Source organism: Colius striatus, chromosome 16 (genome assembly GCF_028858725.1).
Source record: "Colius striatus isolate bColStr4 chromosome 16, bColStr4.1.hap1, whole genome shotgun sequence".
Lineage (NCBI taxonomy): Eukaryota > Metazoa > Chordata > Aves > Coliiformes > Coliidae > Colius > Colius striatus.
In genome coordinates, this window is record NC_084774.1 from 15,243,297 (window position 1) to 15,270,869 (window position 27,573).

Genomic DNA, 27,573 nt, shown 5'->3' on the forward strand with positions numbered 1-27,573 from the left:
GTGGGGAAACACAAGCATGTAGGTTACAATTTATTAACTGTAATACCAGCTTGTTTGAGTGTTCTGTAAAGGCGCTTTGCTCTTGAGTGTTTGTGGAGGGAGCCAGGATTGAGGGTTATAAGGAACAGGTCAAGGGATTATAGATTTGCTGAGGACATGTTTATCTTTCAAATAATATTTCTTGTGTGGAAGGCACTTTGAGACTCCAGGGTATGCAGTGTACAACTGCGCCAGTGTTCTTTACATGACTGACAAGTTTTTGGTGAAGCTCAATAGACAAGGTAGAGAAAAAGAACATCAAAAAAGAACAAAAAGCAACTCAAGCTGGGTGTTTCCCACCTAAATACCTCAGGTAGTAACTTAGCTCCATATAAGCTTGAATATTTGAGGGCTTTTGAGAAGGCTAGATAAGGAGATCATATGAGGCTAAGGCATAGAAGGCTCAAGAGACCCAAAGTCATTTCATGCCTGTAGCTGGCATGGACTCGGTGTTTATCTCTATGGAGATTTATACTGAAATAGGACTAGCTATTTTCAGAGCTGTATTTCAATTCCATTTTGTCAAGTGGCAGCTCAGGTAAGAGGCTACTAGATTTCTGTTTCTCTTCTACATAATGTATTTTTCTAGTTTTTCCTGCTCGAGTTATGAGCTCGCTGTTATTCTGATAAGCTTGTTCATGGTGTGACCTACTTAACCAGAGCTCTGGTGGCTGGAGACTTGCAGTAGAGCAAAGACTAAAGGCCACAAACAGGAAAAGATATCATATGAAAAAAAAAAAAGTTTTCAGGCTTTTGTCCTTTACATGCTGCAAGGTGTCAAGCACTGAGCCAGTGCCAGGACCATTGTTTAACCAACTGCTCTTTTCAAATGGAAATGTCTGCAAAAGCCATGTCAGCAAAAGGAATTCTTTGCTTAAACTGTGGCTCCTAGCTTATATCCTACAATAAAACCTGAGGTCTATTAGTCTATGCTTAGGACTTGTTACTAGGTTTTAAAGCTCCTTTCAGACACGGTTTTAGCATAATCTGGCCGTACCACTTGCACGGGCAAGATTACAAAACTGCAAGGTTATGTTGCCTTTGATTTATGAAAGTATGTCAAAAGTCTGGTCTATATTTTCTACCAGTGGAATTGTGGGTTTGTTTTGTTTAAATATCTTTCTGCAGAAGGCACTGGAAGGACACAGGACTAGCTCCATCCACACAGGAAACACGATCAAGGATTTCCAAAGGTCTGTTGATTTTTCAGCTTTCGTACTCTGAAGATATATTTCCTTTGAAGTGTCTCAAATAGGGTAGTATCCAATTACATTTGTAATCCCAATCTAATTCAATCAGGGACTCCAATTATAGTTGATCTGTCTTTTAATCTAGTTAAGGTCTGTAGAGTAGACTGCACCTTAACTAACATAACTAAATTAAAATTCAAGCTGTTGAACACTTGTAATCAGGGATAACCAAGTTACAGTCAGAATTAGCTGAAAAGTGGGAGGTTTGCAAGGGAAATGGGCTGCTGATCTTCATTTAATGCCCAAACCCTGCATTAGTTCCCCTGCAGATAACTGCCAATTATCAAGGACCTTTAAAAGTAATTTAGGCTGATGATTTAGTGCATCACCTTGCAACATTTTTGATCAAGTGGCCTAGCTGCTGCTTGGCATCTTACTTGCTCACTGTGTGGCCAGGGCACATCTGGAGCAACCAGGCAGACACCCAGGTCTTGCACAAATCCACTCTCACCTGTGCACTTCTGGGAAAAACCTGACCTGAAGAGCTTCCATGCAGTGGGGGGCAGCAGGTAGATGATCTGACAGTCGTGCACTGTGGTTACAGTGCATCATTTACACCGCTACAGGGAATAATCACACAGCCTTAAGGGTCTTGTAGGTATAAGAGCAGATTGTAAAAGAGCTGTCTGTCGGGAAACTTCACAGAAGATGCTTGCTTGTGCTGCATCAATGTGACTTCCGAAAACACATCGCTCTAGTTAACTAAACCACGTTAAAAACATGAGATCCCGAAAGAGTTTGATCAGGCAGGGAGGATGGATTTATAACGCAACAACTGAGCTTCATAGGCAGAATACTTTCAGGTTGTAGGGTTTGGTTTGTGTGTGGTTTTTTGATTTATACCAGAATGAGCTGGCTGAAGTGACCTTGGCCAACAAAACAGCAAAACATCCTATTGTGTTTAATCATACTTGGGGGCAGCTATTAAATTTAATTAGTTCTGTCCCAACTGCCAATTGCTCCCTTTCAATGTATTTAACCATCAATTTCAGGCCCCCTCTTTCAATTTTAAGGGCTGTACTTAAGCTGCCTTGGTGAAGATTAAAGTCTGTTTCAACCATTTTGGGAGACAATGTATGAACTAACGCTCAACAATCATTTCCTTTGTTTGAAGAGAAAATTGACTAGCAATACTGTCTCCTGATGAAAGTGATGCCTGCCTGACAGAAGGAACATCTTGTAGAAAATGTCAGTTTAACCCAGTTTGGCCTGAACTTTCTGATTTGACTTAATACTCCTTTAGAAAGCTACCCACATACTCTTACACATAGTAATATAGCTACCTGGCTATCCAGCATCCAGGCTGAATAAACACTCTGGGATTTATAGCATTATAACCTGTAGCTTGCATTTTTGGTGATGAATCTTCTTGTGTGAAGAAATTAGAATGTAATCTCTTAATTGTCCAATCCAAGTAGCAGTAATCATATCAAAAGTGTAGCCTTATCTTCTGTGAGCTCCATCTACTGTGGCCTTCAGCATCTTTATGAAAATCCAGACAAGATCCCGTTAATAATTCACTTTAAATAATGGTATTGGAAAGTTTATCAAAGTTGGAGATGGGCATTTAAATTTGAGCTTCTAGAGTTACTAAACTTGATCCTTTAAGTCTCTCTTAGGAGGAAAGGCTGAGAGACCTGGGACTGCTCAGCCTGAAGAGAGGGGACCTTATGGATTCTTATAAATACCTAAGGGGTGGGTGTCAAAAGGATGGGGTCAGTCTTTTTCTCTGTAGTGCCCAGTGACAGGACAAGGGGCAACAAGCACAAGCTGGAACACAGGAAGTTCCACTTGAAAATGAGGAGAAAGTTGTGTCCTGTGAAGGTGAGGGAGGCCTGGCACAGGCTGCCCAGGGAGGGTGTGGAGTCTCCTTCTTGGGAGGTTTCCAAACCCCTCAGATGCATTTGTGTCCTCTGATGGAGGGAAACCTTTCTTTATCAGGCAGTTGGACTAGATGATCTCTAGAGGTCCCTTCCAGTCCTGACCATTCTATGGTTCTGTATGATTTTAGATATTTAAGTCATTCTGCAATTAAAGTAACACTTCACACACACAAAAAAGCCTTTTTTGTTTCAAGCTGTCATAATTTTGTGCTGACTTCATTCTATTCAAGGTTTTAAGTGTTAATGTTTTGGTTTGTTTTTTTCCTATTGCTTTCCAGCTGGTAACAGTTGAAGACAGAGGGTTTGGGGATTTTTCATTTGTTCATAGTTGGGGTTTGATTGATAAAAGTAATTGGGAAAACTACTGTACTAAAAGAAATTTAATTGGGTCTACAATGTAAAAAAAATATATATTTGAATCTTATTAATCACAGTCATAAAAGCAGAAAATGAGAGCTAATTTTACTAAGTAAAAGACCTCTGCTAAGTGGTATTGTGGCATCTGAAAATAATTCATTTTCAATCTTGGTGCTTCATTGACATGAACAAAGAAATTAATAATTCTTTCTCTGAGCTGTTGTCTCCTCACAAACGATCACAGACTGCTTGAACTCAGCCAGCAGATTTGCTTTGGAACCACAGGGAACATAGACCTGGGAAAACACCTCTTGGAACCAAGCTCAGTCCTTTGCTAAGACAGACATGTCCCATGTGCCTTTCATAGGCTGCTTTTTAGAATAACATAACGGCACAATGGATTGACAAACTGATTGTGAAGCAATGCTACGTGCAATTCAGCCATAGCTATCTGAGGTAAGGATACACAGAGGAAGGGTGTCCTAATTTGTTACCTACTAAGTTCTTTTTAGCATTGCCACTTGATTAATTATTTCACCATCATGTTCAGGTATGGTTTGGTATTCACTGGAAAAATTATGCCTCCTAACCAAAATTCATTAGCCTAGCTCCTAATTATGAAAGGGGTTTACCATAGGTAACTGACAGCCCCAAGGCACTGGAAGCAGGGGCTGCTGGCTCTCAGTTGTTATTCCAATCCCTCACACCATTGATGGTCCTACATCCCCCTAGTAAAAAGGAATAATAATTACACATGTCCAAAAGCTCCATTAGAGCTTAGTGCTAGAAAAGGGTTTGTGTACCTTGTCTGGAGGGAAATGATCCCACAAGATTCCTCTAACTACCTGTGATGTATCATTGAGTTATGAAAGTTGGTGAAGACAGCACCACAAAGACAAGTAACACCTCTGATCTTATGTTTATTCAAAAGCAAGTAAGTGCTTGAAAATGAACTAATATTGCAGAGTAGGGGGAATGCTGTTCACTTAGCATGCAGTCAATCCATTCCTTAAAATATTTGGTTTGTATTCTTGAGCAAAGCTGGATCTCCCATTTTTCAGATTGCATCTGCCATCTAATACAAGATATTAAACCAGAAGACTTTGTATGCGGTGAGAAATGGAACTGGTAATGTTTACTCTTGCGTAGATGAAATGCTTGGGCATTTTAACAAACACCCAGAGATTTGTTTGTTTACCTGCCTAGCCCACATGCCTCTCATTCCTCCTGGCCAGGGAGCCAGTTGGTGGCTCTTTCAAAAAGTTACAATTCCTATGCTACCCCTTCCTGTAGCTTGGCAGAGCTAAGGTTTGAAATAAAGTTGCTTCCTGCATCTTTGGTCAGATGTATCTTTAGTAAAACATATTTTAGATGGAAAAGCCCAGAACCCATGGGAATCTGCAGTCCATTAGTTGCATTAGGAATAGCATTATGAAGGTGGTATTTTTATACTGTTTATAAAATCTTGGAACTGGCAGCATGACCAACCTGAGTATAAGAAACTCTGTTTACAAGAGAGGGGGTAACTACATTTTTTTTTTAACTTGTTACACCTCCATGTTGTTTCTTTCTCTTTCCCCTTTCTATGCTGTAATGGAGGTGTGACAATCTTGCCACCTCAGAACTCTTCCTCCCCTCTTCAGTTTCAACACTGATGTCTAAACGTGCTTCCTAAAACATCCCAATGCAAAATAACATGGTCTATTCTCAGTAATTCCAATGGAGCTGGAGTGAACAGCAGGCACAGGGCAAGCAAATGCCTAGGCAAAGTCACAACCACTAAAGCAAGAGAGCTTGCTGCTATCAAAGTTTCAAAACAATATAAACAGCTGCTCACACCTAACTGATCATTAGAGTTGTGTGGTGCTGTTACATGGACATGGTGTTTATTTAGTGATGGGAGGAAAATATGAAGCTCTGTTAATACCTCGATCATAGTTCTTCATTCCTGTTTTACTTAATATTTTGGCCCTTAAATATATAGGAGTGAGTGTCCAAGTGATTTCAGTGTCTAGGTTCCTTTAGGATGTTCAAAAGAATTGGCATCAAAGACTCTAGCACAGTGATTTTTTTAAAAAAATCAAAAACTAAGTAACCATGAAGCAAATTCAGGAGAGTTTCTAATTTTAACCTCAAGCTTATTCATGAACAGGTGTAGCCCTTAATTATATTGGCCTGCAAATACATAATAAAGTAGGAGCACTGCACAAATGAGGTTAGTTGTCTTAATTCCCACACACAAGGTACTTAAGCTATATTGTGGCTATTATTAACTGCAGCTGTACTAAAAATATTGCTAAGTCAAGAAGCAAGTTGTTCCCTGAGTAGTGGGCTAAGGAAGCCTATTTCTAAAGGTTAGTGCTTCATTGTTCTCCCCTTCCTCAGTGTTTTCCCTGCTCAGTCCAATATTTACAACCCTTTTGGAAGGCTGGTACCAGCTCATGTGTGCAGACCTAGAGCAAGAGTTTGGTTGAGTCTGTGCAGCCTGGCTTGCTGGCCAAGGTGGGTAAGGTTTGAACCATAATTCTTTTTTTCGATGAGAACATTAATTTGGATGTTTCTTCCCTATCCAGATATTAATTATCATGCAATTTACATGAATTCATGTCTTTGAAATTGCTCCACTACTATAAGGCTTGACAGATCAGTAAATTAAAAAAATATGGATGGCTATACAAGAAGAAATAATCCTTATTTTCTTATAAAGTATTAAAAAAATAAGCCAATTACCATAGTTACAATGGTAGAAAAACTTTTTCTACCTTTTCTAAACTTTTTGTTTAAAGGGAGTGTCTCCTGATTTTTTGATTCAGTTAGTCTAGTCTGGAGGAGTAACAAGTACTTATCAACATGCAATTCAACATACTTATTAACCACTTCTGAATTTGAATGTCTGGGTCTTTGCATTCAATCTTGATTAACTGGCCCAACAATGAACGTTAATTGCCCTGATTTACATCGCCTACAGAGCTATGGTCAACTTCATATCAGCAAACTTGAGGCTTCTTAAACATGTCCCAACAGGGTAACATTCAAGTCACCCTCTATGAAGCTCCAGAGCATACACTGGGAGATTTATGTTGCAAGAAGAATATACAGGAGAAAAGCAAATTGCTGTGCTTCCAAGTATATTAAGACTTTACCCTCCCCCAAGCTCTAAAGGTTGCACATAGTGCAACTTAGGAAAAGACATTTTTAGTTACATTTAGATTCTGAATATAGAAATCACAGTTTAGTTGCTGTGTTCTTCCCAGCAATAAACTGAGCTGGTAAGAACACAACAGCACAGTATTTAAGACCATGCTCTTTACTTTAGTGGAGTTAGTAAGCGTGTGTATAGAGATGCATATGCAAATACACATATCTGAATGTGTATAATATACATACATCTTCCCACAAACATACTCATCAGATTTTCCACAGTCACAATCATTTTGCAGTGACATTCCTGAAGACAGGAATTTCCCAAGCTGGACAGAGCTGTAGTTCCTGCTGTTGGCAATAGTTTCTTGTGGCAATGGGTTCCATGTGCTCATAATGTGCAGCATTAAAAAAGCCACTTTTATCAGCATCAAGGGTGAGGCTGGGCTGCTGTTGGATGTATGCCTATCAAGAATGATGTCTCAGCTCTGTTGGTGGTAGAAGATTGTTCCTCTGGACTTCTCTTAAAATAAATAAATGTCAAGCCAGAAGAGGAAGCCTGCTATTTTTCAAATCCAGAAGCTGCAGCCCTGCTAATCCATCTGATCGCACGAACGCTGAGTAACGTGCCTTTTGCATATGATGTAATCTCTCAGCGCAGCCTATTTATAACCACCACTGGCTGGGAACAGCACCTTTCTAGAAAAGTGGAATCAGGACAGTTTTCCCCTTGGTCATATTCCTCTTCTCTGTATTTTTCAGCCAGTTGTGCGCTTTCACCTACATTTGCTGTCTTCCCAGCCTGAAATACACTAATATCTGTTGCTTTTCTATTTTTAATTTTAAACTAAAGCTTTCCATGTCCTCTGTTCTTTTGATGTGTTAGTGCCATAGAGAGTGAAATCCCAGTCCTCTGAAATCGATACCAAAACTTCCATTGATTTCATATAATATATTCTTTTAAATTCAGTACCAATGCTCCACATGAGCCATCTATTTTAAATATGGATCTACTGTACAGGACTGTCTGTCTCTCAGCTTGATACAGAAAACAGCATGTTTAATAAATCTGCCAGTGTGGGTTGGTAGCAATATGTGTAATAAATGAAAATCTGTTGGTTATACTAAGCACATCAAGTGTAAAAGGAGAAAATTCATCAATGTAAATATCTATCTGTGGATCAATTGGTATCAATCTTGTTTAACAGTCTATTTCCTCAGGACACACTTTGGAAACAAAGAGCATTTAAAATCGCTGGTTAAACAAATATAGGGAAAGCTCTTTGGGCAACATAAGGATGGAGCAAGCATCAGCTAAAAATGGCCAGCGATTTTAAACACCCAGTAATCTCTTTTTTTGTTATATATTAGTAAGTACTGAGTTTCTCTTGACATAATATATCCATTAAAGTGCATCACGAGCACGAGTCTGTAAAACCATTATTTGCTTGCAGAGAGAGTGGCCTGAAAAACAAAATTTGTCCCCTGACCTCCATGTTCAGTAATCGTCCAAGGAGGAGGGTGATACCTTCTGCTCTTCAAGTTTTTTTCTGTTTGTATTTTCCTAGCTAAACAAAACCCCTTAAGAGACACTATAAAAACAAAACAAAACCCCAAGAGGATATATAACTAATTAGATCATGATGCACTGTTTACCTTGGTCTACAGTGGTAAGATCTTTTCATGCCTGTTCCATGCAAATTTCAGCTTCCCCCTCCTCAAACATCACGAAAAAGAAAAAAGGAGAGATAGTTCTGATGAGTACCATGGACACTTGGCATGACTGTGTGCACAGGCACAAACTTTAGAATAAATGTTGTGCAAACCCCAGGGATTTTGCAAGGTAAAAATGCCAGTAAAGCAAATGGTAAAATGAGCCTGGTGTTGTGCAATGCTCTGTGGCAATTGCATGGCCTCATTAGGTACCATTGCTTCCTCCCTCCACCTTCCTGCAGCCTAGTAAGATTTGGGTTTTCCACTCTATGTCACTGTCACCTTTCTGAACCCCTCACCATCTCAGATAGATGTTTATCTTCAGAGTGGCTTTGCAGCTAGGGAAATGCCATCCTCAGTTCACAAGGGGGGGAAACTGAGGCACGGACGCTAGCAAATTGGTGTGATGGCAAGAATGTATTGAGCTCAACTTTGGTTAAACATAGATCTTCTGAACCCTATCCAGTGTCCTGCTCCTCCAAATAAACAGCCATCTGACCAAATCAATATCTCTCTGATTTCATTCTGCAGAACGAGACCTGGGAGGGGAGGTGTTTTACACAAAACCAAAAAGCAACCATGTCTCCCACAAAGATCTTACGATGCACACCTCCATAGATTCGAGGAGTCTCCTCTTTTTTTGCTTATGCACGGTCCGGTGGGGTTCAGCAGGGATGGGAGGGGTGAAAATGACTCTGCTCTGAAGCGAAGTCGGGTCCGAGCTGCACAGACTCCGGCAGCCACCTCCGGCCCCGCAGGTTCTGTCCCCACTGTATCACGGAATGGCAGTGGCCCCCGGGCCAGGCCAGGGGAGTTTGATCGGGGGGCATTTTCACATGCACCTCAACAGCAAAGCTTGGGAATAAAAGTGAAAATTACTCCATTCTGTCACACACAGTCAACTTGGTACAGGAAAAAGAGTTTCAAACTGGTGGTTTTTTCACTTGTTTCAAGTTTCTCACATGAACCTTTTACACGCCTAACGTTTTTATTTGCTGTTAAATATACTATTGGCTCAATTTGGTCGGCTTCCCAGAAAGTGAGACTTAGAAGCCGCCTTTAAACAAATGAACGAACGACAACCATAATTACGCGCCGTCTGGATCTGCTTTTAAAACCCCTCAACTTGCCCACATCACCAGGAGACCCCGGGCTCGTCCATTCGGACAATCAGTGCTTTTTCCTTTTTCACCTTATCTATCGACAAAGGGAGGAATTAGCGCCGTCCCGGGCTCCTGCTTGCTTTGGGGGGAGAGAAAAAAGTGTGTGTGGGGGGAAGAAGATTTAAAAAAAAAGAAGGAAAAAAAGTCTTTAAAGCCCAATGTAAAAAGCGCAGGTGAGATAACAAAGGTATTGTCCTCCGCAAGCCTGGCCAGTCGGGCTGCCGGCTTGTTTGTTTACTCGCAGCGCGGGCTCCTGCCCCCACCCCGCGGCCCGAGGGGGCGGCCCCGGCGCCTTTGTCGCCCGCCCGGGCGGGCCGGGCCGGGCCAGGACTACATGGCCCAGCGTGCCCCGCTGCGCCCTGATCAATGGCCCTTATTTGAATAATCTGTGAGCCCTTGGACTCAGGCCAATCAGCTGTCAGGGGCCCATGATAAATCGCAATGCATTATTGATAATCATAATTACTCTGACATGCGCATTCCGCCCAATGGGGGTAATTTCCCAACTCTAGGAATTTGTTGTGAAGAGGAAAATAATTGCAACTATTTTGCTCCCGATGCTGGTGCACCATGTCGCGACGGAAGCAGGCGAAGCCCCAGCACATCAACTCCGAGGAGCAGCCCCCAGATGCTGCAAGTGGTAAGGCGCTCGGAGGGCGCGGAGCTCCGGCGGATCCCAACTTTCCTGATGCGCGGAGGAGGCGGCCGGGGCGGCGAGGGACGCTTGCGGGGGGCTGGGGGGGGGCTTTTTCCACCCTCGTGGTTCATCTCTCGCTCTTTTTCCTCCACCACGAGCTCTGCCAGGAGCTCGACCCCCAACTCCTTGCATGCTTTTTGGGGCGTTTAAGCCCCGGCGGAGCTGCAGCGCGGTGTTCCGTGGGGCTGAGCCGGGGCACCGGCCCCTCGGTATTTCCCGGGGTGGGGGGGCACAGCTGTGGGACCCTCCGCAGCGCAGCCCTGCGCGGTGCTGCCCGCGGGGCCCCTCGCCCTGCCTCGCCGGCCGCCCCCCAATGCCGCGCACGCCCCTCTCGCGCCCCGGTCCCGCGGAGCCTGCGCCGGCCTCCGCGTGGGGGGCGCGGGGCTGCACCGGCCCCGCTGCCGCTGCGCCGGGGGTGCAGCCTCACGGGAGGTGAACCCCAAAGGTCCCCTAAGGCGGGGGAGATGGGGGGGAGTGGGGGGGCGGAATTGCGAGCAGCCTTCGCAGGAGTAGGAAATGGCTCGAGTTTGGTTTCGCCCATTAATTAACACTTTTTCGATAGTTATGTGAGGAATTTTGTGAGACTTGAAAAAAAACCCCAAAATTACAATCAAAACCCCCAAAACGCGCTCGGAATATTTTCCTTGGAGATCACAATCGCCCTGGACCTTTTGTAGCTTGACCTCCAGCCATCTTTGATTTCCGACTTCCTAAAATAACTCCGGTGAGCTAATGTGGGGTGTGCGGGAGCGCTTTGTATTTGGGCGGTGTGGGGGATTTCGCTACCGCAAATCACCGTCCGCCCGTTTCGGGTAGCTCGCAGCTCTGTGCCTTGCTGAGGGAAGAGGAAAGTATAAATTTGCGGTTAATTTAGCCCAGAGCTCCCAGTGGGGGTGGCCGTGCAGGGTGGAGGGGGCACTCGCTTGCCGGTGTCCCCCACGGGACCGAGGAAGGGTCGGGGCTGCCGGAGCGCGCCCGGCTCTGCTCCGCACAGCAGCATCTGCCCGAGCCGGGCTGCGCGGGGCGGAGGGGCAGAGGCTGCCGGGCGGGACCTCACTCCGCTATTAACCGCCCTTGGGGCCGCGGAGCTGGGGAAGCTCCCGTGGTGTCCGTCCTGCTCCGAAACGGGAGCGAGGCGGGGAGGAGGGCAGGTCCCGGGTGCGGAGACTGGTGGGGTTTGGGCTGCCTTTAGTAAGAGTTATGGTCGTTGTGCCCGAACGCCTCTCTGTGGTCCTCAATAACTTTCTTTTGGTTATCTGTCTCCCCGAGAGACTGCTTTGTGGTGTTTTTCCAGCTCTAGAACTGATCAATACCAACGCACGTTACAGGAGCTGGTTATTTCCAGCCCGCAGGAGGTTCAGGCTCTTAATTTTTTTCCTCCTCCCCCCTCTCTTCTTTGAGTCGAAATGTGCAATTGTTGGGTCCGGTTAATGGTGACTTAAGAAACAGCAAGCTGGCCAGAAGGCAATAAATCCCATGTTTAATGCATGACTGTTTTCCTTTGTGCATATGGTTTGGTTGGGGGATGGAGGTGATGTTTCCACATGTAAATCTCTGCCCACTGCTGGAAAGCCACCTCCGGCTCTGCGCTGAAACAAAAGGGTTAATAACTCCTGGTGGGCCCGCTCGGGGCGGGGGAGGTGTGCGGGGAGGGACGATCGCTACACACCGCGCTCTCGGGGCAATGGCCAGCTGCTTTTTTGTTGTTGTTGGGGCTTTTACCCCCCCGGCCACCGCGCTCCGCTTTTTTTAACAAGACCCCGGTGGAAACCCCTCCGGGAGCTGGGACAGGCGTTGCGCAGGCCGGAGCGGGGGGAACCTGGCAGAGCTCTCGTCGCGCCAGGGCGTGGGGGCTCTCCTGCTGCCTCCAATGGAGCGTCTTTTGTCGGGGGAGGCATCGCCACGCTCTGCCGGGACCCTCTGCCGCGGCCCGGGGGCATCGGCGGCGTCTCCCGGTGCGTGTCCGTCCTGCCCCCCTCCCGGGACACCCCCGCCCTGTGTGATAGCCATTTCTGCTCGCAGCAATGAAAATCGCGGCTGCGGCTCGGATGGCTCTTAGCGTCCGGGGATCTCCAAAATAGTCTTGATACTCCCCACTCCAGGTGTGCCCATAAATAACAAGTGATGAAGCTGCATAGCAAAGTGGAAATAACCGCAGGGATGTGTCTGGGACATTATCGAGTATATACACATCGTAATAATAAAATCAAGCCCTTATCTCTTCTGCAAGTGTTCTCTTTTTTTCTTCTTTCTTTCTTGCAAAGCGATTTGGGACCCACCTCTGGGAACAATGCGGCGTGTTAAGAAACGGTTCTGCTAACCTGGTGATCAATTAACAGGTCAAAAAATCAGCAGGTGGTCACTGGAGAATACTACTACATACTGAAAATTAGCATTTTCACAAAGGGGTTGAAAATGCCCATTGTGCGGGATTGCTGCCATTAAAAATCGGATTCACTCTTAAAAATACAGTATCGAACCGCAACTTTTTCTCAGGGTTAAGTTTGAGATTTCCTTTATGTAAAGCCCCGGTTCGTGCTTTGAGCTGTGCAGAAGTGGGGAGAAGAATGATTAACGAGGGAAGCCAAGTTTGGTGGTAGCTTGCTTTATTTTTATTTTAGGTTGCCCGAAGCTTCTGTCGGGGAAGGCTGACCTAGGGAGGGCGGGGGGCACGTGTGGCATCGCCCTGGGCGTGCAGCCGCGGTGCTGCAGCGGTGAGATGGGTGAGGGGGTGCGGGGGGGGGTGGGTGGGTGGGCGATGCCCGGATTGTTTTTCCTTTTACGTAAGTGAAACATTATATTGGTTGTAGTGATGAAACCCTTTTGCTGGGCTCGGCGGCATGTGACGTTTTGACAGAGCTGCTGCTCTAACCTTTGCCTCCTCCTGCTTGCTGTGGGTGGTAAGTTGATGTCAGGCTTACAATTAGGACTCTCATGCAATTGACCTTGGCAGCGGGGTTTGCGCCGTTTAGCTTGCTCTTAAACACTGTACTAGTGTTAAGTGTGGTCCGGGGCCGCCGCCTTTACAGCTGCGGGAGGACCGGCCGCCGCCGAGCAGGTAGGGCCAGGGGCGGGTGGCCGCTGCTGCTTCTGGGGAAAAACCTTTGCGTTTTGGGTGTTCTTACTGCTTTTGCCTCGAGAAACGGGCTTTGCTGTAATAGTCAATAGGTGATGTCGGGGCTGCCGCGTAGCTCAGGTGGATGCTGGGGGGAAGTGGGGGGTGACCGAGGCCAGCCCTGCCGCCCTCCCCGGGGTGGCCCCGCCTGGGGGCGGCCGGTAGCCCGCGTGTGCCGCGCCGGGCGAGCAGCGCAGGGCGTGAGTGCCCTCCACCGACCGGCCCCGGACGTGGCCGGTGCAGGGGCTTCGGCTGCGCCTCGGCAGGTAACTGCAGACCTTTCACACACGGGCATCCCGAAACTCGCGGCTTTTTAAGTGGGTCTTTGTTTATTTTTAATTTAAAACACAAAACCTCTTTCGGACAGCTTCAGGATGCTGATGGTACGGGGCTGCGGAGGCCACTCTGACGGCTGCAGCCAGGGCCATCTCCTTCCTTTGAAGCCAGTGACTCTAGTATTAACTCTTCCAGCGTGTCGAATTTTTTCCTTCTTAAAAGCGCTTATTCACAATAGTTTATACCGTCCTTGGCTGAATATTTCTCTTGAATTGTTTGGGTAATCAAAAGGGTGAATCAGTAGGTGGATTATTAAAAGAATTGAAAGCCTAGAGAGAACCCCAAAGCACGTGAAATCATAATTGCCAGAGGAACACGTTTCTTTCCCATTCTTAAATTTTGCATAGAAAAACATCAGGGCCCTTGAAGTGTGTCTGTAAGTAATCAGTTGTGTATTTCACTTACTGAAAATGACTTTGTCATAGTTACAGTTAAAGAAAATGCTTTAAATGGTAATTTCTGGTGAGAGATGGAAGGGAATTTAACTTCAGAAGTTCTTTGAAGTCTTGGCCTTCCAGGTGGGAACAGGAAAAAAAATAATCGAGGAAGCATGATGCCCGTGAGCACCAGGGAGCTGATGGCAGAGATTTTCATGTCTAGGGCTGCAGTAGGTACTCGCTAATCCTTCATGAGTTAATTTTAACTGGGGAAGTGCATGGTTCTGTTAATGCTAAAGTAAAAAATACTTGCTCAAATGCAGTCTGGAAAAAGTAAGCTCACTGAAGGTATCACACTCCTGGGGGTGGGGCGGAAGGTGGGGGAGAAGCTTGAGCTCTGACCATTTCCTCCCAATTCAAGTGAAACATAATTTTATCACAGTTGGGGAAAAAAAAAAGAGTCACTAATTGCTCTGATGAGTGCAGCACCCTTTTAAAGAAAATCACATCAATCCTGACAAGATTTATTTCACTCTTCTCTTTTAATGGTTCCCTTAAAAAATATGAATTGGAGCTGAGTGGATTTTATCAGCCTGCCTTGTGGATGACCGCCTTGTCCTACACAATAGTGGATTTTTTCCATCCATTTGCCAGTGATTCAATCTAACCCCCCTGCTGGGTTTACTGCATTCTTCTAACTTATTGGATAACTAGATGCTGAGAGATAACATTCCTGAAATTCGGGGGTGGGGAGATAAAAAAAAACCCAACCAACCATCACAGTAGAAGTCCTGTCCCTGGGAAGCCTTTGGAGAGGGTTAAGTGAAGTGCACCAGCAATTGTTGTGGCGGGGCTCTCTGCTCCTAGGTAAATCTGGGTACAGTATGGGGCCAGGGAGGTTGCTTTGCAGAGGCAAACTCGAGATTTTGGATGGTTAAGTTCATGTCATGATAATAAGTGTTTCGGGGGAGGCAGGGCAGGGGTTTCTGGAAATGGGGTGCTCTGATTGTAGGCGCTTGGTGCTCCTTCCAGGCGGGGGAGAGGATGTAGCTAGAAATCAAGATGAAGTTTCACATAAGCTGTTTGGTTTGGGGTGGGTTTTTTCCCCTTTTTTTCAAAAAAGAAACAGTAAATTTTTCCTTTGTTATTCCAGCTACTACACAATAACCAAGTGTCCAGATCCTACTGAGTGTATCTTTACCCCTTTTTGAGAGAGGGGAAGCTAAGCTGTCTTGCTTTTTCTAAAGTAGAAGGGGAAAAATAAGTCAAAACTCCTCCCCACTTGTCATATAGCTGGTTGGTGCAAGGTGGGAATTGAATTTATTTCGGGTCCTGAGCCTAGTGCCCTACTGTCAGAGAGGAGAACTGGAGAGTAAACTGTATGACAGTGGCAGCAGGAGTGGGCAGGGGCAGGGCTGCTAACCTGCCTGCTGCTGCCTAAGATAGGTACCTTCAGTTTACTCAAGCATCTTCCTCTGAGGTGGCAGCTTGTGCTTAGGACCAGAAACATTACCCCTGGTCTCCAAAACTGGCCTCAAAAATTACAGCTTTGGAAAAAGGAGGATTTCAATTTATTGTGGTTTCATCAGTGGAAAAATGAAGTAGTATCAAGGGAAGGGAGATGAATGATCATATGCTTTGAAGCAGTTAAAGTTTGAGGACTTGTCTAGACAAGGTAAGGTTATCATGGGATATCTCCTTGAGGTGGGCAGCAGTCTTTTATGCAGACATTGCTACTCCACTTGAAACATTTTCATGGCCACTGGAGGTGCAAACGTGCACACGCATGTGTGTGTGTGCTCACACTGTGCAACACAACAGGGAAACTGTAGAGATGCGCCTGGGATATTGGACTGTTAAAGCCCTAAATGCTATAGGAATTGGAAAAGAGGTGTTGGTATTTTAGCCAGCTCTATGAAATACCTGCTGGATGGGTGGAAATTGTTAGGAAAGTAGTTGAGAAAAGACCTTGAATGTACAGAGTAATTATGGAAGCTTCTTTTTTCAACACCAGTGCTTTCTTCCCATTATATCTACTCAGACTCTTGCCAAGCTGAGTTTAAAAACATCCATTCTTGACCTCAGTTGACCAAGTTCTGAGTCATGTACTACTTGTCTGTGTACTAGATTTCTCTGTATATTTTTTTTTAATAGAGAAAAATTATTTAAATTTAAATCCAACTTTAAAAGGATCAATTGGATTAGATTTAGAGAGGGAAATGTATGGTAAAACTATGCTTTTACTCCTGTTTCCTTCACCTGTGAAGTTGTTCGGACTGAAGGAGAGAGGAGTGGGGAAAAAGTATTTAGTTCTTTATGTTTATAAATTAGAGATCTAGACAGTTATTATCCTAGCTGTGCTGCATAATTCCTTTCTCCCCTGTTCAAGAATTTTTAACCCTGAAGAGTATGATCAGAATTGCATACATATAGATTTGGATTTTTTTGTTCTACAGACCATAGCACAATAGGCTTCTGATACTTTCAATTTTTAATTGATCAAGTTGTTTATTTTTTATAAATAAGCTTTCACGTGCATTTTCTGTTACTCAGCATTGACCAGTTAATTTGCTGAACACACATGTTTAACCTAACAAATGACAAGGTTTGCAATGCAATCCCTTGCAAAGCTTTTGCACTACCCTGAGACAGTAAGTCAATGTACTTGAGCTGTTGGTTGGACATGCTTCCCCTCCACCCTGCCATGTACAGGATATACACGTGTATCAGATGTGTGGTTCAGCTACACCTTTAACATGAAAGCCGCAAATAGCTCTTGTGCTTGCAGAGTCTTTGGTTCCCCTTGTGAAATATGTGGGGCTAGTGTCATGGAACTGGAGCTGGACCCCAAGATGAATTACTGGAGATGCAAGACCTGGGTAGAAAAGATTGTTGAGATCCAAATTCTGGATTGTGGTGGAGGTCTGCAGTGTGCCCAGTTGGGTGGTTGGGAGGTGAGAGACTGGGTTGCTGCACCCTTGGCATCCATCAGAACTGAACCAATTAATGTGAGTTACAGGACATTTCACATCAATGTAATGCATCTGCAGCCCTTCCCGCTTCCCCCTTGGCTGTATGAGCCTCCGTTTGCCCTAAATGCCTCAAGCAGGGTGCGAGTTTGTTGTGTGAAGGATGGCTAGAGTGAGCATCCTGTTTTGGTTTAGAATTTCTCTTAACCTCTCTTCTTGTTACGATATTTCCTTGAATGATACGGGGTTTTTGTCCGTGTGCAAGTTATGCTCCTTCTAATCTGATGAGTGCTGGTGGAGGAAGGGCAGGAGTGGGCTTGCAGACCAGCTTTGCTTTCCCTTCCTAAAAGTGGGTGAGTTGTGCGTCCAGCTAAGCAGAGTGTCCTGAGTGGGTCTGAGAAGACTTTGTGTGTTTTGCAAGCAGAACTCGATGCTTCGCTGTCTAATAGCCATCAGTACCAATGTAGGTTCATACCTGTGTGTGGGGTTCTGTAACTTTATAGTATTTTTCTTTACTACTGTGGCTTTTTGGAGGTGTTTTTTAGACGAGTGTGCTTTTGAAGTATTTAAAAGCTAATAGTGGACTTACTTTTGCTTTTGTCAGCCATCTTCGGTAGTAATTCCTTCCATAATGGCAGAGTGAATGACATTTAATAGCTCAGCGTACAATTAAGGACTGCTCTGATGTTCTTGTGTTAACAATCTTGTATGAATTCCTGCAAGATAGCTAGCTAAGGATTACAAACTGAGGTACAAGCACAAGATAAGTTTTGTTGCCTACTCCATCTTTCATGAGTCATGTTCCTTTTCAGCTGCCATGCAGGTACTTAGTTGCACTGTCTCTACCTGCATAAAGTGAGTTGTGATAAACCTCTTTGCATTGAGCCTTGAAAGATTCCTTTTATATGATTGTTTTTATTGAAAACAGAACTGGGATGCAGATTTCTGCAGGGCTGCAAATGAATTAGCAGCAAAACAAAGAGCAAGAGTTCAGATAGATCTACAAACTTGATTCCGGTGCCTTGCATCTTTAGCTTTCAATTCAGATAAAGTCAGTGATGTTAAGAATACTCAGTCTAAACCTAGCTATTAATAATGTAACTTTCTTTTCTTTTTAAGGGAGTCCACAAGACGTCCCAGGTGACAGAGATGGTGAAATGAGTTCCAAAAGGTGCCGCACGGAGGAAACTAAAATCTGTGAGAAATGCTGTGCAGAATTCTTTGATCTCTCCGAATTCCTTGAGCATAAGAAAAATTGCACTAAAAATCCACCTGTTCTAATCATGAATGACAGTGAGGGAACAGTACCCCCTGAGAGCTTCTCTGAAGCTTCTCTAGGAAGCTTTTCAGGTGATCGAATGGATAGCAGGACACGCAAGGACATTCAGGCAAAGGGCTGCACTGGCTCTATGGAAAAGAGAGAAGGAAAAATGGATGCTGAGTCGGTAGGAGGAATGTACCTTAAAATAGAACCCCCTGTCACAACTGCAGCTCCTGGGCTAAGCTATCTACCAAAATCCAAAGTACCAAACACTAATGTGACTTTGCAGACGATACGTGGCACTAAAGTGGCTGTGAACCAGCGGACCTCTGATGCCATCTCTTCTTCAGCAGCCAGTTTTAATGCTATCCCCATGATCCTGGAGCAGCTCGTGTGTTTGCAGCAGCAGCAGCTCCAGCAAATCCAGTTGACAGAGCAGATTCGCATTCAGATCGCCATGATGGCTCCCCATGCCCTGCATCCTTCTATAGCAGCTGCTGCTGATCCACTAAAAGCTCTGGGCGCTCACATGTCTCAGCAGCTGTCAGCTGCTGTTGCTTTAATCGGACAGAAAGCTGGAAGCCAGAGCCTATCACTGGAATCCTTGAAGCAAGGAAAACTACCTCATTCTAACACTGGTGTTGCGGCCGCCAGCTCGCTGGCTGCTGGGCTTTCCTCCTCCTTCCCCTTGAAGCCAGAAGCAAGCAGAAGCCTTCCTGGCCCCATTGCTCGGTTCCCGAATCCTTTGCTACCTCAGTCCTCCAGCTCCGTCATCTTCCAAAACCCACTTTCGGCTGTTTCTTCGGTGATAGATTCCTCCAAGAAGGGGAAGGGAAAACCTCCCAACATCAGCGTGGCCGAAAGCAAGCCGAATGCAGAAGAGCCCTTCTTCAAACACAAGTGTAAGTTCTGTGGCAAGGTCTTTGGCAACGACAGTGCCCTGCAGATTCACCTCCGCTCCCACACTGGCGAAAGACCCTACAAGTGTAACATTTGTGGTAACCGCTTTACAACCAAAGGAAACCTTAAAGTGCATTTTCAGCGTCACAAAGACAAATACCCCCACATAAAGATGAATCCTTACCCGGTTCCTGAGCACCTGGACAATGTTCCCACTAGCACTGGAATTCCGTATGGGATGTCTGTGCCACTGGATGAGTCTAACCTAATTGTGGATAGCAAACCTCTCCTAACTACTCTGCCTACCTCTGTGGCTACCAGTGCACCTCAGACCATCTCCAGCTTAGCAGGCATTAAGGAGTCTCTGCCTGGTACATTCTCAAGTGACCTGCAGTCAAGGCCCTCTCCGGAAAGTGAAGGTGGCTCTTCCTCATCAGGAGCAGTCGGTCATGAATCAGGAACAGAGCAGAGCTTGAGTTCCCCACAAGCTACCTGCAGCGTGAGCATCTTCCATGTAAGTGGGTCAAACGAGCAGGGCTCAGAAACATCAAAGCTTCAGCAACTGGTTGAAAATATTGACAAATCTACAGCTGACCCCAATGAGTGCCTGATCTGTCACAGGGTGCTGAGCTGCCAGAGTTCACTCAAAATGCATTACCGTACTCACACTGGAGAGAGGCCATTCAAGTGTAAAATCTGTGGCCGTGCCTTCTCCACCAAAGGGAACCTTAAAACTCATTATGGTGTCCACCGGGCCAATACTCCTTTGAAGATGCAACATTCGTGTCCTATTTGCCAGAAGAAGTTTACAAATGCAGTTGTGCTACAGCAGCACATCCGCATGCATATGGGGGGACAAATACCCAATACACCAATGCCAGAAAACACCTGTGACAGTACTGACGTGGATCCTACTGTGGCCGAGAAGAGCAGAGACGTCAGTCGTCCGGATGAGACTGTGGAAAGCATAGAGATGGAGGAGGACCTGGACTCTCAGGATGGCCCTAGGAGTTCCTCAAAACCTCCTACTCCATACGATGCACAGTCAGAATCGCCAGCCACAGCAGCCACCCTCTCTAGTATTACAGCGCTGGAGAACCAAATGAAGATCGTCAACTCCACTTTGAACTTGCAGCGGCAAAGCAGCTTGAAGTCTAGTGACAATGGCTCAGCAGAAAGTGATGGCATGACAAATGATTCGTCTTCTGTGGCAGGAGATGCAGATTATCAGAATGGCAGGAGTCCTGCGGCTTCTGAGTCTGCATCACTCCAGGCTCTGTCTCCAGCTAACAGCCAGGCTGAGAGCGTGAGGTCCAAGTCACCCAGCTTCAACAATCAAGAAGATACTGGCACAGGGAATAAATCAGAGGGTCTTGAGAATCCTTCTGCGGAAATGGAAGGGGTCGTTGGTGCTTTGGATTTAACTTATGGCAATATTGGTCGAAAGATGATTAAAGAAGAACCTGGGTTACACTTTGCAAATGGGGAGTATGGTGAGTAATGTTAAATGTTGGGAGTAACTTGAGGTGGGGTGGTAGGACTGGAGGAAACTCATCTCTAAAAGGATCAACAGGAGCCAAAACCTCCTCAGCTTTTCCCTCTTCCCTATTAGGATTGGGGCATAGGCCCAGTAACGTTTTCCTGACTTGGTCAGACTCGATTCAAAGACTTAAATGCTGTCATCTCCTGTAAAGAGTAACACAGAGGTCTTGAAAATAACTAGAACCTGTATCCTAATCATCTTTCCTGGGCCTATCTGATGCTTCCCCACAATGCTGTAAAGATAGATGCTTGTGTTTTATGGAAAACCGCTTAAATGGGACATTAAAACCCTGGAATCTTTTGTGGGGTTTTTGAGTTCATTAGCATTGAGGCTAATGTTGACCTAATTTAACTTGAAAGTGAGACTTTCTAACTCCTAAGCTCTCCAACAAAGACAGGGGTGAACTGGTGTCTTTTAGAGCATCCTGGCAAGTGTAATAGCAGCCATAGTATGCATCAGTGGAGGGTTTTGCAGGCATGCTCTTCAGGCATGAGCGGCTCCAAAGGCAGGGCCTCTGGTAGGCTTAGCCAGGCTTATCCCAGCTTCTTTCTGCTTCCAGGCTTACAGGTTATCTTTGCTTTCTTTCCAGGTCGAAGTAGTATTCCAGCTGCTTTTGTTAGAGCCCCACCAGCCCTCATAAAAATGGAGATGCCCAGCGAGCGGCCCATCAGCACTAGCCATTTCATTGGCCCACCAGCCCTTTCCCCTGGTGTTGCCCCTCTCCTTGTGCCACGGCCAAAATTCTGCCGTCCTGCCAAACAGCACATCTGCACTACATGTGGGAAGAACTTCTCCTCTGCCAGCGCCCTGCAGATCCACGAACGGACCCATACTGGTGAAAAGCCATTTGCCTGCACCATCTGTGGGAGAGCCTTTACAACAAAAGGAAACCTGAAGGTAAGTCATACCTTATGTTATGGTCTCCTGTGTTGGGGAAAGTTACACCACAGAGGGAAAGGCTATTGCTAATGTTTGTCCTACCTTTGGGAACAAATTGGATTTCCTTCTAGTTCCTCAAGTGGTTATCTTAGACTTTGGTGTCTCATTCCCGAGTTTCTTCACAACTTGCTGAACAACGTACTGAAATCATCCTGAGGAGTCTTTGGAATTGTCATTGACTTTTGCCTTTTGGATGGCAGGGAAAGCTTTAGCCCTCAGTAAGCAGATTGCTTTATTTTAATTTAGATCAGATAGATCAAGCCATAAACATTTCGTAGACTGAATGCTACAAAATGATGCCTACACTGTACTACCTGAAACATCATGCAGGATGAGGAGGGATAAAATTGAGAGGATAATCCTGAGACGGCACAAAGTACTTGGGAATTGTGTCTAAGCACTTGCTGAAGATGTGCTGCAGGTCTGTCCTTATTGTCAGATTAATCCATTTGCCATGTAAGGGACTTGCAGCTCCCTGACTCAGACAGATTTGTCACTTCCCATAAGAACCTCTTCAGGCTCTTCAGTTCTCTTTCATAAATCCTGATGGAGGGGGAAAATACTCTCTCTTTGTGAACAGTCACTTGCTGGAAACACTAGCATTGTGTTATTGGTGTGAAGGATTTTAGCTTGGGCGTAACTGCTCTTCCAGATTCCTAGGTGAGGGGTTTTTACCTTTGTTTTTTCAGTGTAGTCTTTTTTCACATAGCCTTTTCTTTTGAGGGGATGCAGGGGAGGGAAAAAGGAATTTCTCTGCGAAGACAACTTTGCAGTAAGTGGAAAAGCACAGTCCTAAAAGCACTTGAATGGTGAATTCTAGAAAGGCAGTGTGATGCCAGGCAGTAGAATGACGTGTCAGGAAGAGAACAAAGACAAGAACTACCCAGCTTAAATATGTACCTGAACACAAATGGAGCGTAACACGACTTTGAGCAGTTTGGCTGTAAGCAAAGTAAAACTTGGGTATGCCATAAAAAAACCTGCAGTGTTAACAACTCTCTTCACTTTTTCCTCTCTGGAAGGTCCATGTGGGAACTCACATGTGGAATAACTCTGCCAGGCGGGGAAGAAGGCTTTCGATTGATAACCCCATGGCTCTGCTGGGGAATGATCCCAAGAAGGTATCTGAAATGTTTCCAAAGGATATAATGCCTCCTTCAGTGAGCATTGACCCCACCGTATGGAATCAGTACGCAGCGGTACTCAGCAACGGCATAGCGATGAAGACTAACGAGATCTCGGTGATCCAGAGCGGTGGCTTACCCGCCCTTCCAGTCACCATCGCGGGTGGTTCAGCAATAAACACTGCTACGGTCTCCAAAATAGATGGGACCCAGTCTGGGACTGGTTCTGATGCGGAGAAGGCCAGTAGTGCTGCTGCAGACAATGTGCCAAAACACCAGTTCCCTCATTTCATGGAGGAGAACAAAATTGCTGTTAGTTAAAAACTCTAGTGAAGGTGACGTACAGAAAGAACAAATTATATATATACACAAACATATATTTTTAAGAGATTCCACTTCAGCCTCCTATTTTCCTATTGACGTGCAAATGATTTTATGGTTGTCTTTGTAAGAGTTGCCCAGAGTACAATCATGATCTTGCTTTGCAAATAGTAAATAATAAAGAATAGGATTTTCCTTCTATTTGGAAAGATGCGGGTCTTGCAAAGTAGTTCTTACGTGTGACTTTAATGTGTACAGCCTTACAGAAGTTTCTACAACTTGAAATTCCAAAGGTTAGAATATTTACCTCTTTGTTTAGAGTGAAGTACTTGGGGGTTTGGAAGAGGGTGGAAACAACCTACTGTTGATGGAAAAGCTTCTATTTACTGATGAGAAATGAAAACTATTAATGCGGGTAAATATCCTCGAATGTCTGCCACCCTCTTAGAAATAGTTTTTTCCTGTTTGGATTTTTGGCTCTGTGTGGTTTCTGAATGTACTTTTTACTATAATGGTGATAAAAACTACATTTTTTTTAATTCTTTTTTTTTTTTTTTTTTTTTGCCTCAGAAGTTCTATGAAAAGAAAGTTGCTTTTTTTCTTTAATCACTGCTCCTAAGGAATTAATTCTCTGTATTGTTGACTGCTGCTTATTTAATACTACTACTAGGACAGTCCTTCAAGTATAGTGCCAAAACTCCTACTTCCAAAGATTTGCAGTTTTTCCTAGATGCTTTATTTCAATACTGAGAGCCCCAAACACGCATGGGTGGGGATGTATATACTTTTTTTTTTTGCCTCTTGAAAGGGAAGACTTGCCTTGGGAAGTCAGGTTTAAAAGCTCTGCAAGGGATCTCAGCTGACTGTTGCAATTAGGCATGGGAACTGGTTTCCTTAGCAAGAGACTTCTTTTATTTTTATTTTTTGTCTCATTTGGGTAATTTAGAAGATCAGTCTGTGTAAACCTGTATTTAAATATGAAGTATTCATGCTTAGGTTAAATGTTTTGTGGGTTTTTGGATGGCATTCCTACTGTGGTCATTAAGTTTCTTGGTGGTCTGTTAACTGCCAAAATGGTAATTAATGATCCATGTGTATTGTATGAAGGTTGCTGGGATTGTCATCTGGATTCTAAGTTATCTACCTCATTTTTTTTTCCTTTTGTAGTTGTAGTGTCTATTTTTCTATTAATGACCACTGTAATGAACTGAGATTCAAGCAGATGCTTCCATGCACTATCTGAAACCAAAACCTGATGTATTAGTGGAAGCACCTGAAAACTTTCTGGACTGACCTTTCACTATTCCTCTGACGTCTGCTGGAACTGTATGTGTAATGGGATCTAAACCAGACTGGAAAGTGAGCATTTGGTATGGAAGGACTGACCAATGGAAAGAAGTCTAGTTGTTGACTGCAGGTAATCTTCAAGTCCAGTCTCCGTTGTGGAAGGGCCCAAAAATGCAGATTACCAAAAGTTTTGTGTAATGTTGTTGCACCTGATTCTTGCTTATGATCTCTGTATGCCGAGTTGTGCCTTTCCTGCTGGACTTGTAAGAACATACCAGTACCTGTTTACACTGTAAAATGGATATTGTTGCATTGACCATGCAAAAGGCATCCCACTTGTCGAGTTTCTGCATTGTGAATGTATGACTTTTAAGAACTCTGTAGTTTTTGAGTATCTACTGATGCATTTCTGTTGACCTTTTGAGAATAAATTTTGGGATGGCTTTTTCACATTTAGTGCTTAAAGTTTTCTGACAAAGCATTTCTCTCCCGAAGAGCAAGTTCAATAGGTAACATGCTGTCTCACTCCAGTGACTTTATCTGTGATCCAGGGTTATGCTTTAGTTTGTTACCTAAAACAACAGACAGTAGGCAACAGTGGTGGAGTCTTTCAGTTTCTTGGGAACAGTTGGGGTTTGATACAGGGATTAGTACTTGCCAGGGATGTTGATTCCCATGCTAAAAAGGGGATGAAAGTAGTAGATTCAGGAGTTCCTCTACTGTGATCACCCCAGAAAGGAATACTGAGTTATCAAAGTGCCAGTGCCTGGAGAGGCTGGCTGCATAGAAAAATAACTAACTTCCTCTAATGAGCAAAGAAAAACAGTTCCAAAAACAGCCCCAATCTAATGGAAAAGTGTTGAGATTCTGATACATCCTAAAGTAGCAAATGAATTTTGTGCTTGGGAGGCAAGAGTGGAGGAAAACGATGCAGAACCAGTGTAGCACTGTAAGGTATTCTCTCTGCCAACATTGGTGCTGCCCCACCTGGTGCTCCTTGCACAAGAGTAATGCTTGGGAATGCAAAAAATGCAGTAATGTCCCACTTGCTCTCTAGGCTCTACTACAGGCACTGGAGGAGTGAGGAAAGGGGGTGAGGAGGTGAGAAGTGGTCCAGGAAGATGGGCAAAATAAACAGAGGAGCAGCACATGATGCATGTGTGGGAAAGTAGAATGCATACAACATTTAACTAGGCTACACAGAGCAAGCAGCACTGTAGTTCCAGGAGGAAAAATATTGGGTGCAGGAGAGGATATGCCTCTTCTGCTCAGAGAAACCAAGGGGTTGGAATCTGAACAAGTGATAAGTTGTATAGCAAAGGATCTCTCAGTAGTGATAAGAAGAAACTGTGCTCATGGTAGATGGATAGATACTGTTCTCAAGCAGGCACTGAGCTTATAAGCTGCTTTGACAGCAGTTGTTGCTCTGGGTGCTTGGATGAACTTGCTGCCAGAACTGGTGCTTTGTCTCTTAAACTTTAGGCTGGATTTCTGGCTGATTCCCTGTAGTAGTGATAGTGCTGGGCATCCGTGCAGGGTGTGCTGTCTGTCCAGGATTAACTGCAGCAGCAGCAAGAGCAATCTCATGTGAAAGAGGTGGTGTTGGGTTTACAGGAGAGGTGGGTGACATCTAAAGACTTCTCACTGGGAAATCTACAGCATGGGCCAGCTATGTATTGAGAAAAAGTGGCCTAGCTTCAAGAGAATCTGTGATAACAAGCTTGTGCTCCACTAGTAGCTTGATAGCAAGTGCTATGGTGCCATGAAAACGTAATTAGCAGGAGGAAACGAGCAGTTTTGCTAGCGGGAAGCTAACAAAACTTCCTGTCCTGGGACTTTGCCTCTTGATTGTATCTCTTAAGATATCCTCATCCAAACAGCTTCAGGGTCCAAACAGGTCTGGGGTCTCTTTTTTCCTAAACATGGACTGAGATCACTTTACAGCTTTACATCAAAAAGTGCCAAGCTGTTCATGCCCATCCATAAGAATGTGATGATGTATTTAGATCTCTGCCTTCAATAACGGTATGGGTCAACAGGTTAGAAAATAAGAGGAGATAAAGAGGGAGGAGGGGTTAATTACAGCATGAGCTCTAGTCTAGACATAGATTATCAGGAAACTGCTGTGAAACCAGGGTGGAAGGTTGTGGCAGAGTTGTATGATATCCTGCAGCGTAGGGTTACTGGGGCAATCTGGAAGCTGTGGCCAGAGCCTGCCCTGGCTGGGCGGGCAGCAGTGAAAATTAAAAGGTGTGACTTGGCACTGAGCTACTGTAAGGGTTTGCTCTCCAGGCCACTGTGTCACGCTCTCACCATGTCCAGTGCTGTATCTCACAAGGAAGCATAGTGGGATCCCAAGCTAAGCCACTGGGGGCAAGTCATGGATCTTATCACAACACTTGAAGAACAGGTAGGACTTACCTGACCAGTGTCCTCATCACAGAAAGCAGGCTGTGCCATGGGGATATTTCTGCTGGAGGTAGCTGGAGGGGAGACTATTTCCAAAGCAAGCAAGACTGGGATTAGTGGCGCCCATGTGTTCAAGAGCTGAACCTATGCCTTCTGAAACTCAGTACGGTGGAACTCGCCACGCTGGCAAGTGAGCACAGTTTACAGTAACATACCTTAATTAAAAAGGACACCTGATTCTCTTCTTCTCTATGCTGATGTAAATTAGGAACAAGTTTACCAAAGCTAATACAGCTACATTGGTGTGAAAGCAGAAGTGAGCATGGTATGTGAGCTGTCTCTGCTCATTAGCCTCTTCTCTTGCCTAAAGGAATCTCCTGTTCTTATTTGTTATTGTTTTCTTTACTCATCACAGAGGATTTGCCCAAGCTGTTGCTTTTGTGCAAGCAGTATGTTTACTTGCATGAGCCAAGGTAAAGTCTGGCTTAAAATATTACATGTGAAATTAAAAAGTTGCATTGCTTTAAAAGAAGAAAAGTCTTTTTAAGAAGTGCATTAGGTTAACAGTAACGTATTAGTGCTATTATTCTAAGGGAACATTTCTCTTGACTTACCCTTTCTGTTCAAAACTTCCAAGAAAGTGAACAGGAACTGTGAGGAGCGACTTTCTGTCTGAATGTGGATAATGAGTGAGGTTGATTGCCTTTCCAACAGCTGGCAATGAGGAGGCTGGAGCCTTCTGGGGCTGC

General features: G+C 44.7%; 1 protein-coding gene across 1 annotated transcript; it reads left to right on the forward strand.

Annotated features, from left to right (window-relative positions):
- The first annotated feature begins 10,065 nt into the window (after positions 1 to 10,065).
- SALL4 (spalt like transcription factor 4) lies at positions 10,066 to 23,614 on the forward strand. Its single transcript, XM_062008990.1, has 4 exons — positions 10,066 to 10,186; positions 18,160 to 20,694; positions 21,334 to 21,641; positions 22,706 to 23,614. The coding sequence occupies exons 1-4, from the start codon at positions 10,117 to 10,119 to the stop codon at positions 23,126 to 23,128; spliced, it is 3,336 nt and encodes a 1,111-aa protein (XP_061864974.1). The 5' UTR covers positions 10,066 to 10,116; the 3' UTR covers positions 23,129 to 23,614.
- Positions 23,615 to 27,573: the final 3,959 nt, after the last annotated feature.

Excerpts from the sequence above, each read along its gene's own strand:
- SALL4 (XM_062008990.1), top strand. The coding sequence starts at position 10,117 with ATGTCGCGACGGAAGCAGGCGAAGCCCCAGCACATCAACTCCGAGGAG. Across the intron at positions 10,187-18,159 it reads GCCCCCAGATGCTGCAAGTG|GGAGTCCACAAGACGTCCCA; the intron begins GTAAGGCGCTCG and ends TTTCTTTTTAAG. Across the intron at positions 21,642-22,705 it reads CAACAAAAGGAAACCTGAAG|GTCCATGTGGGAACTCACAT; the intron begins GTAAGTCATACC and ends CCTCTCTGGAAG.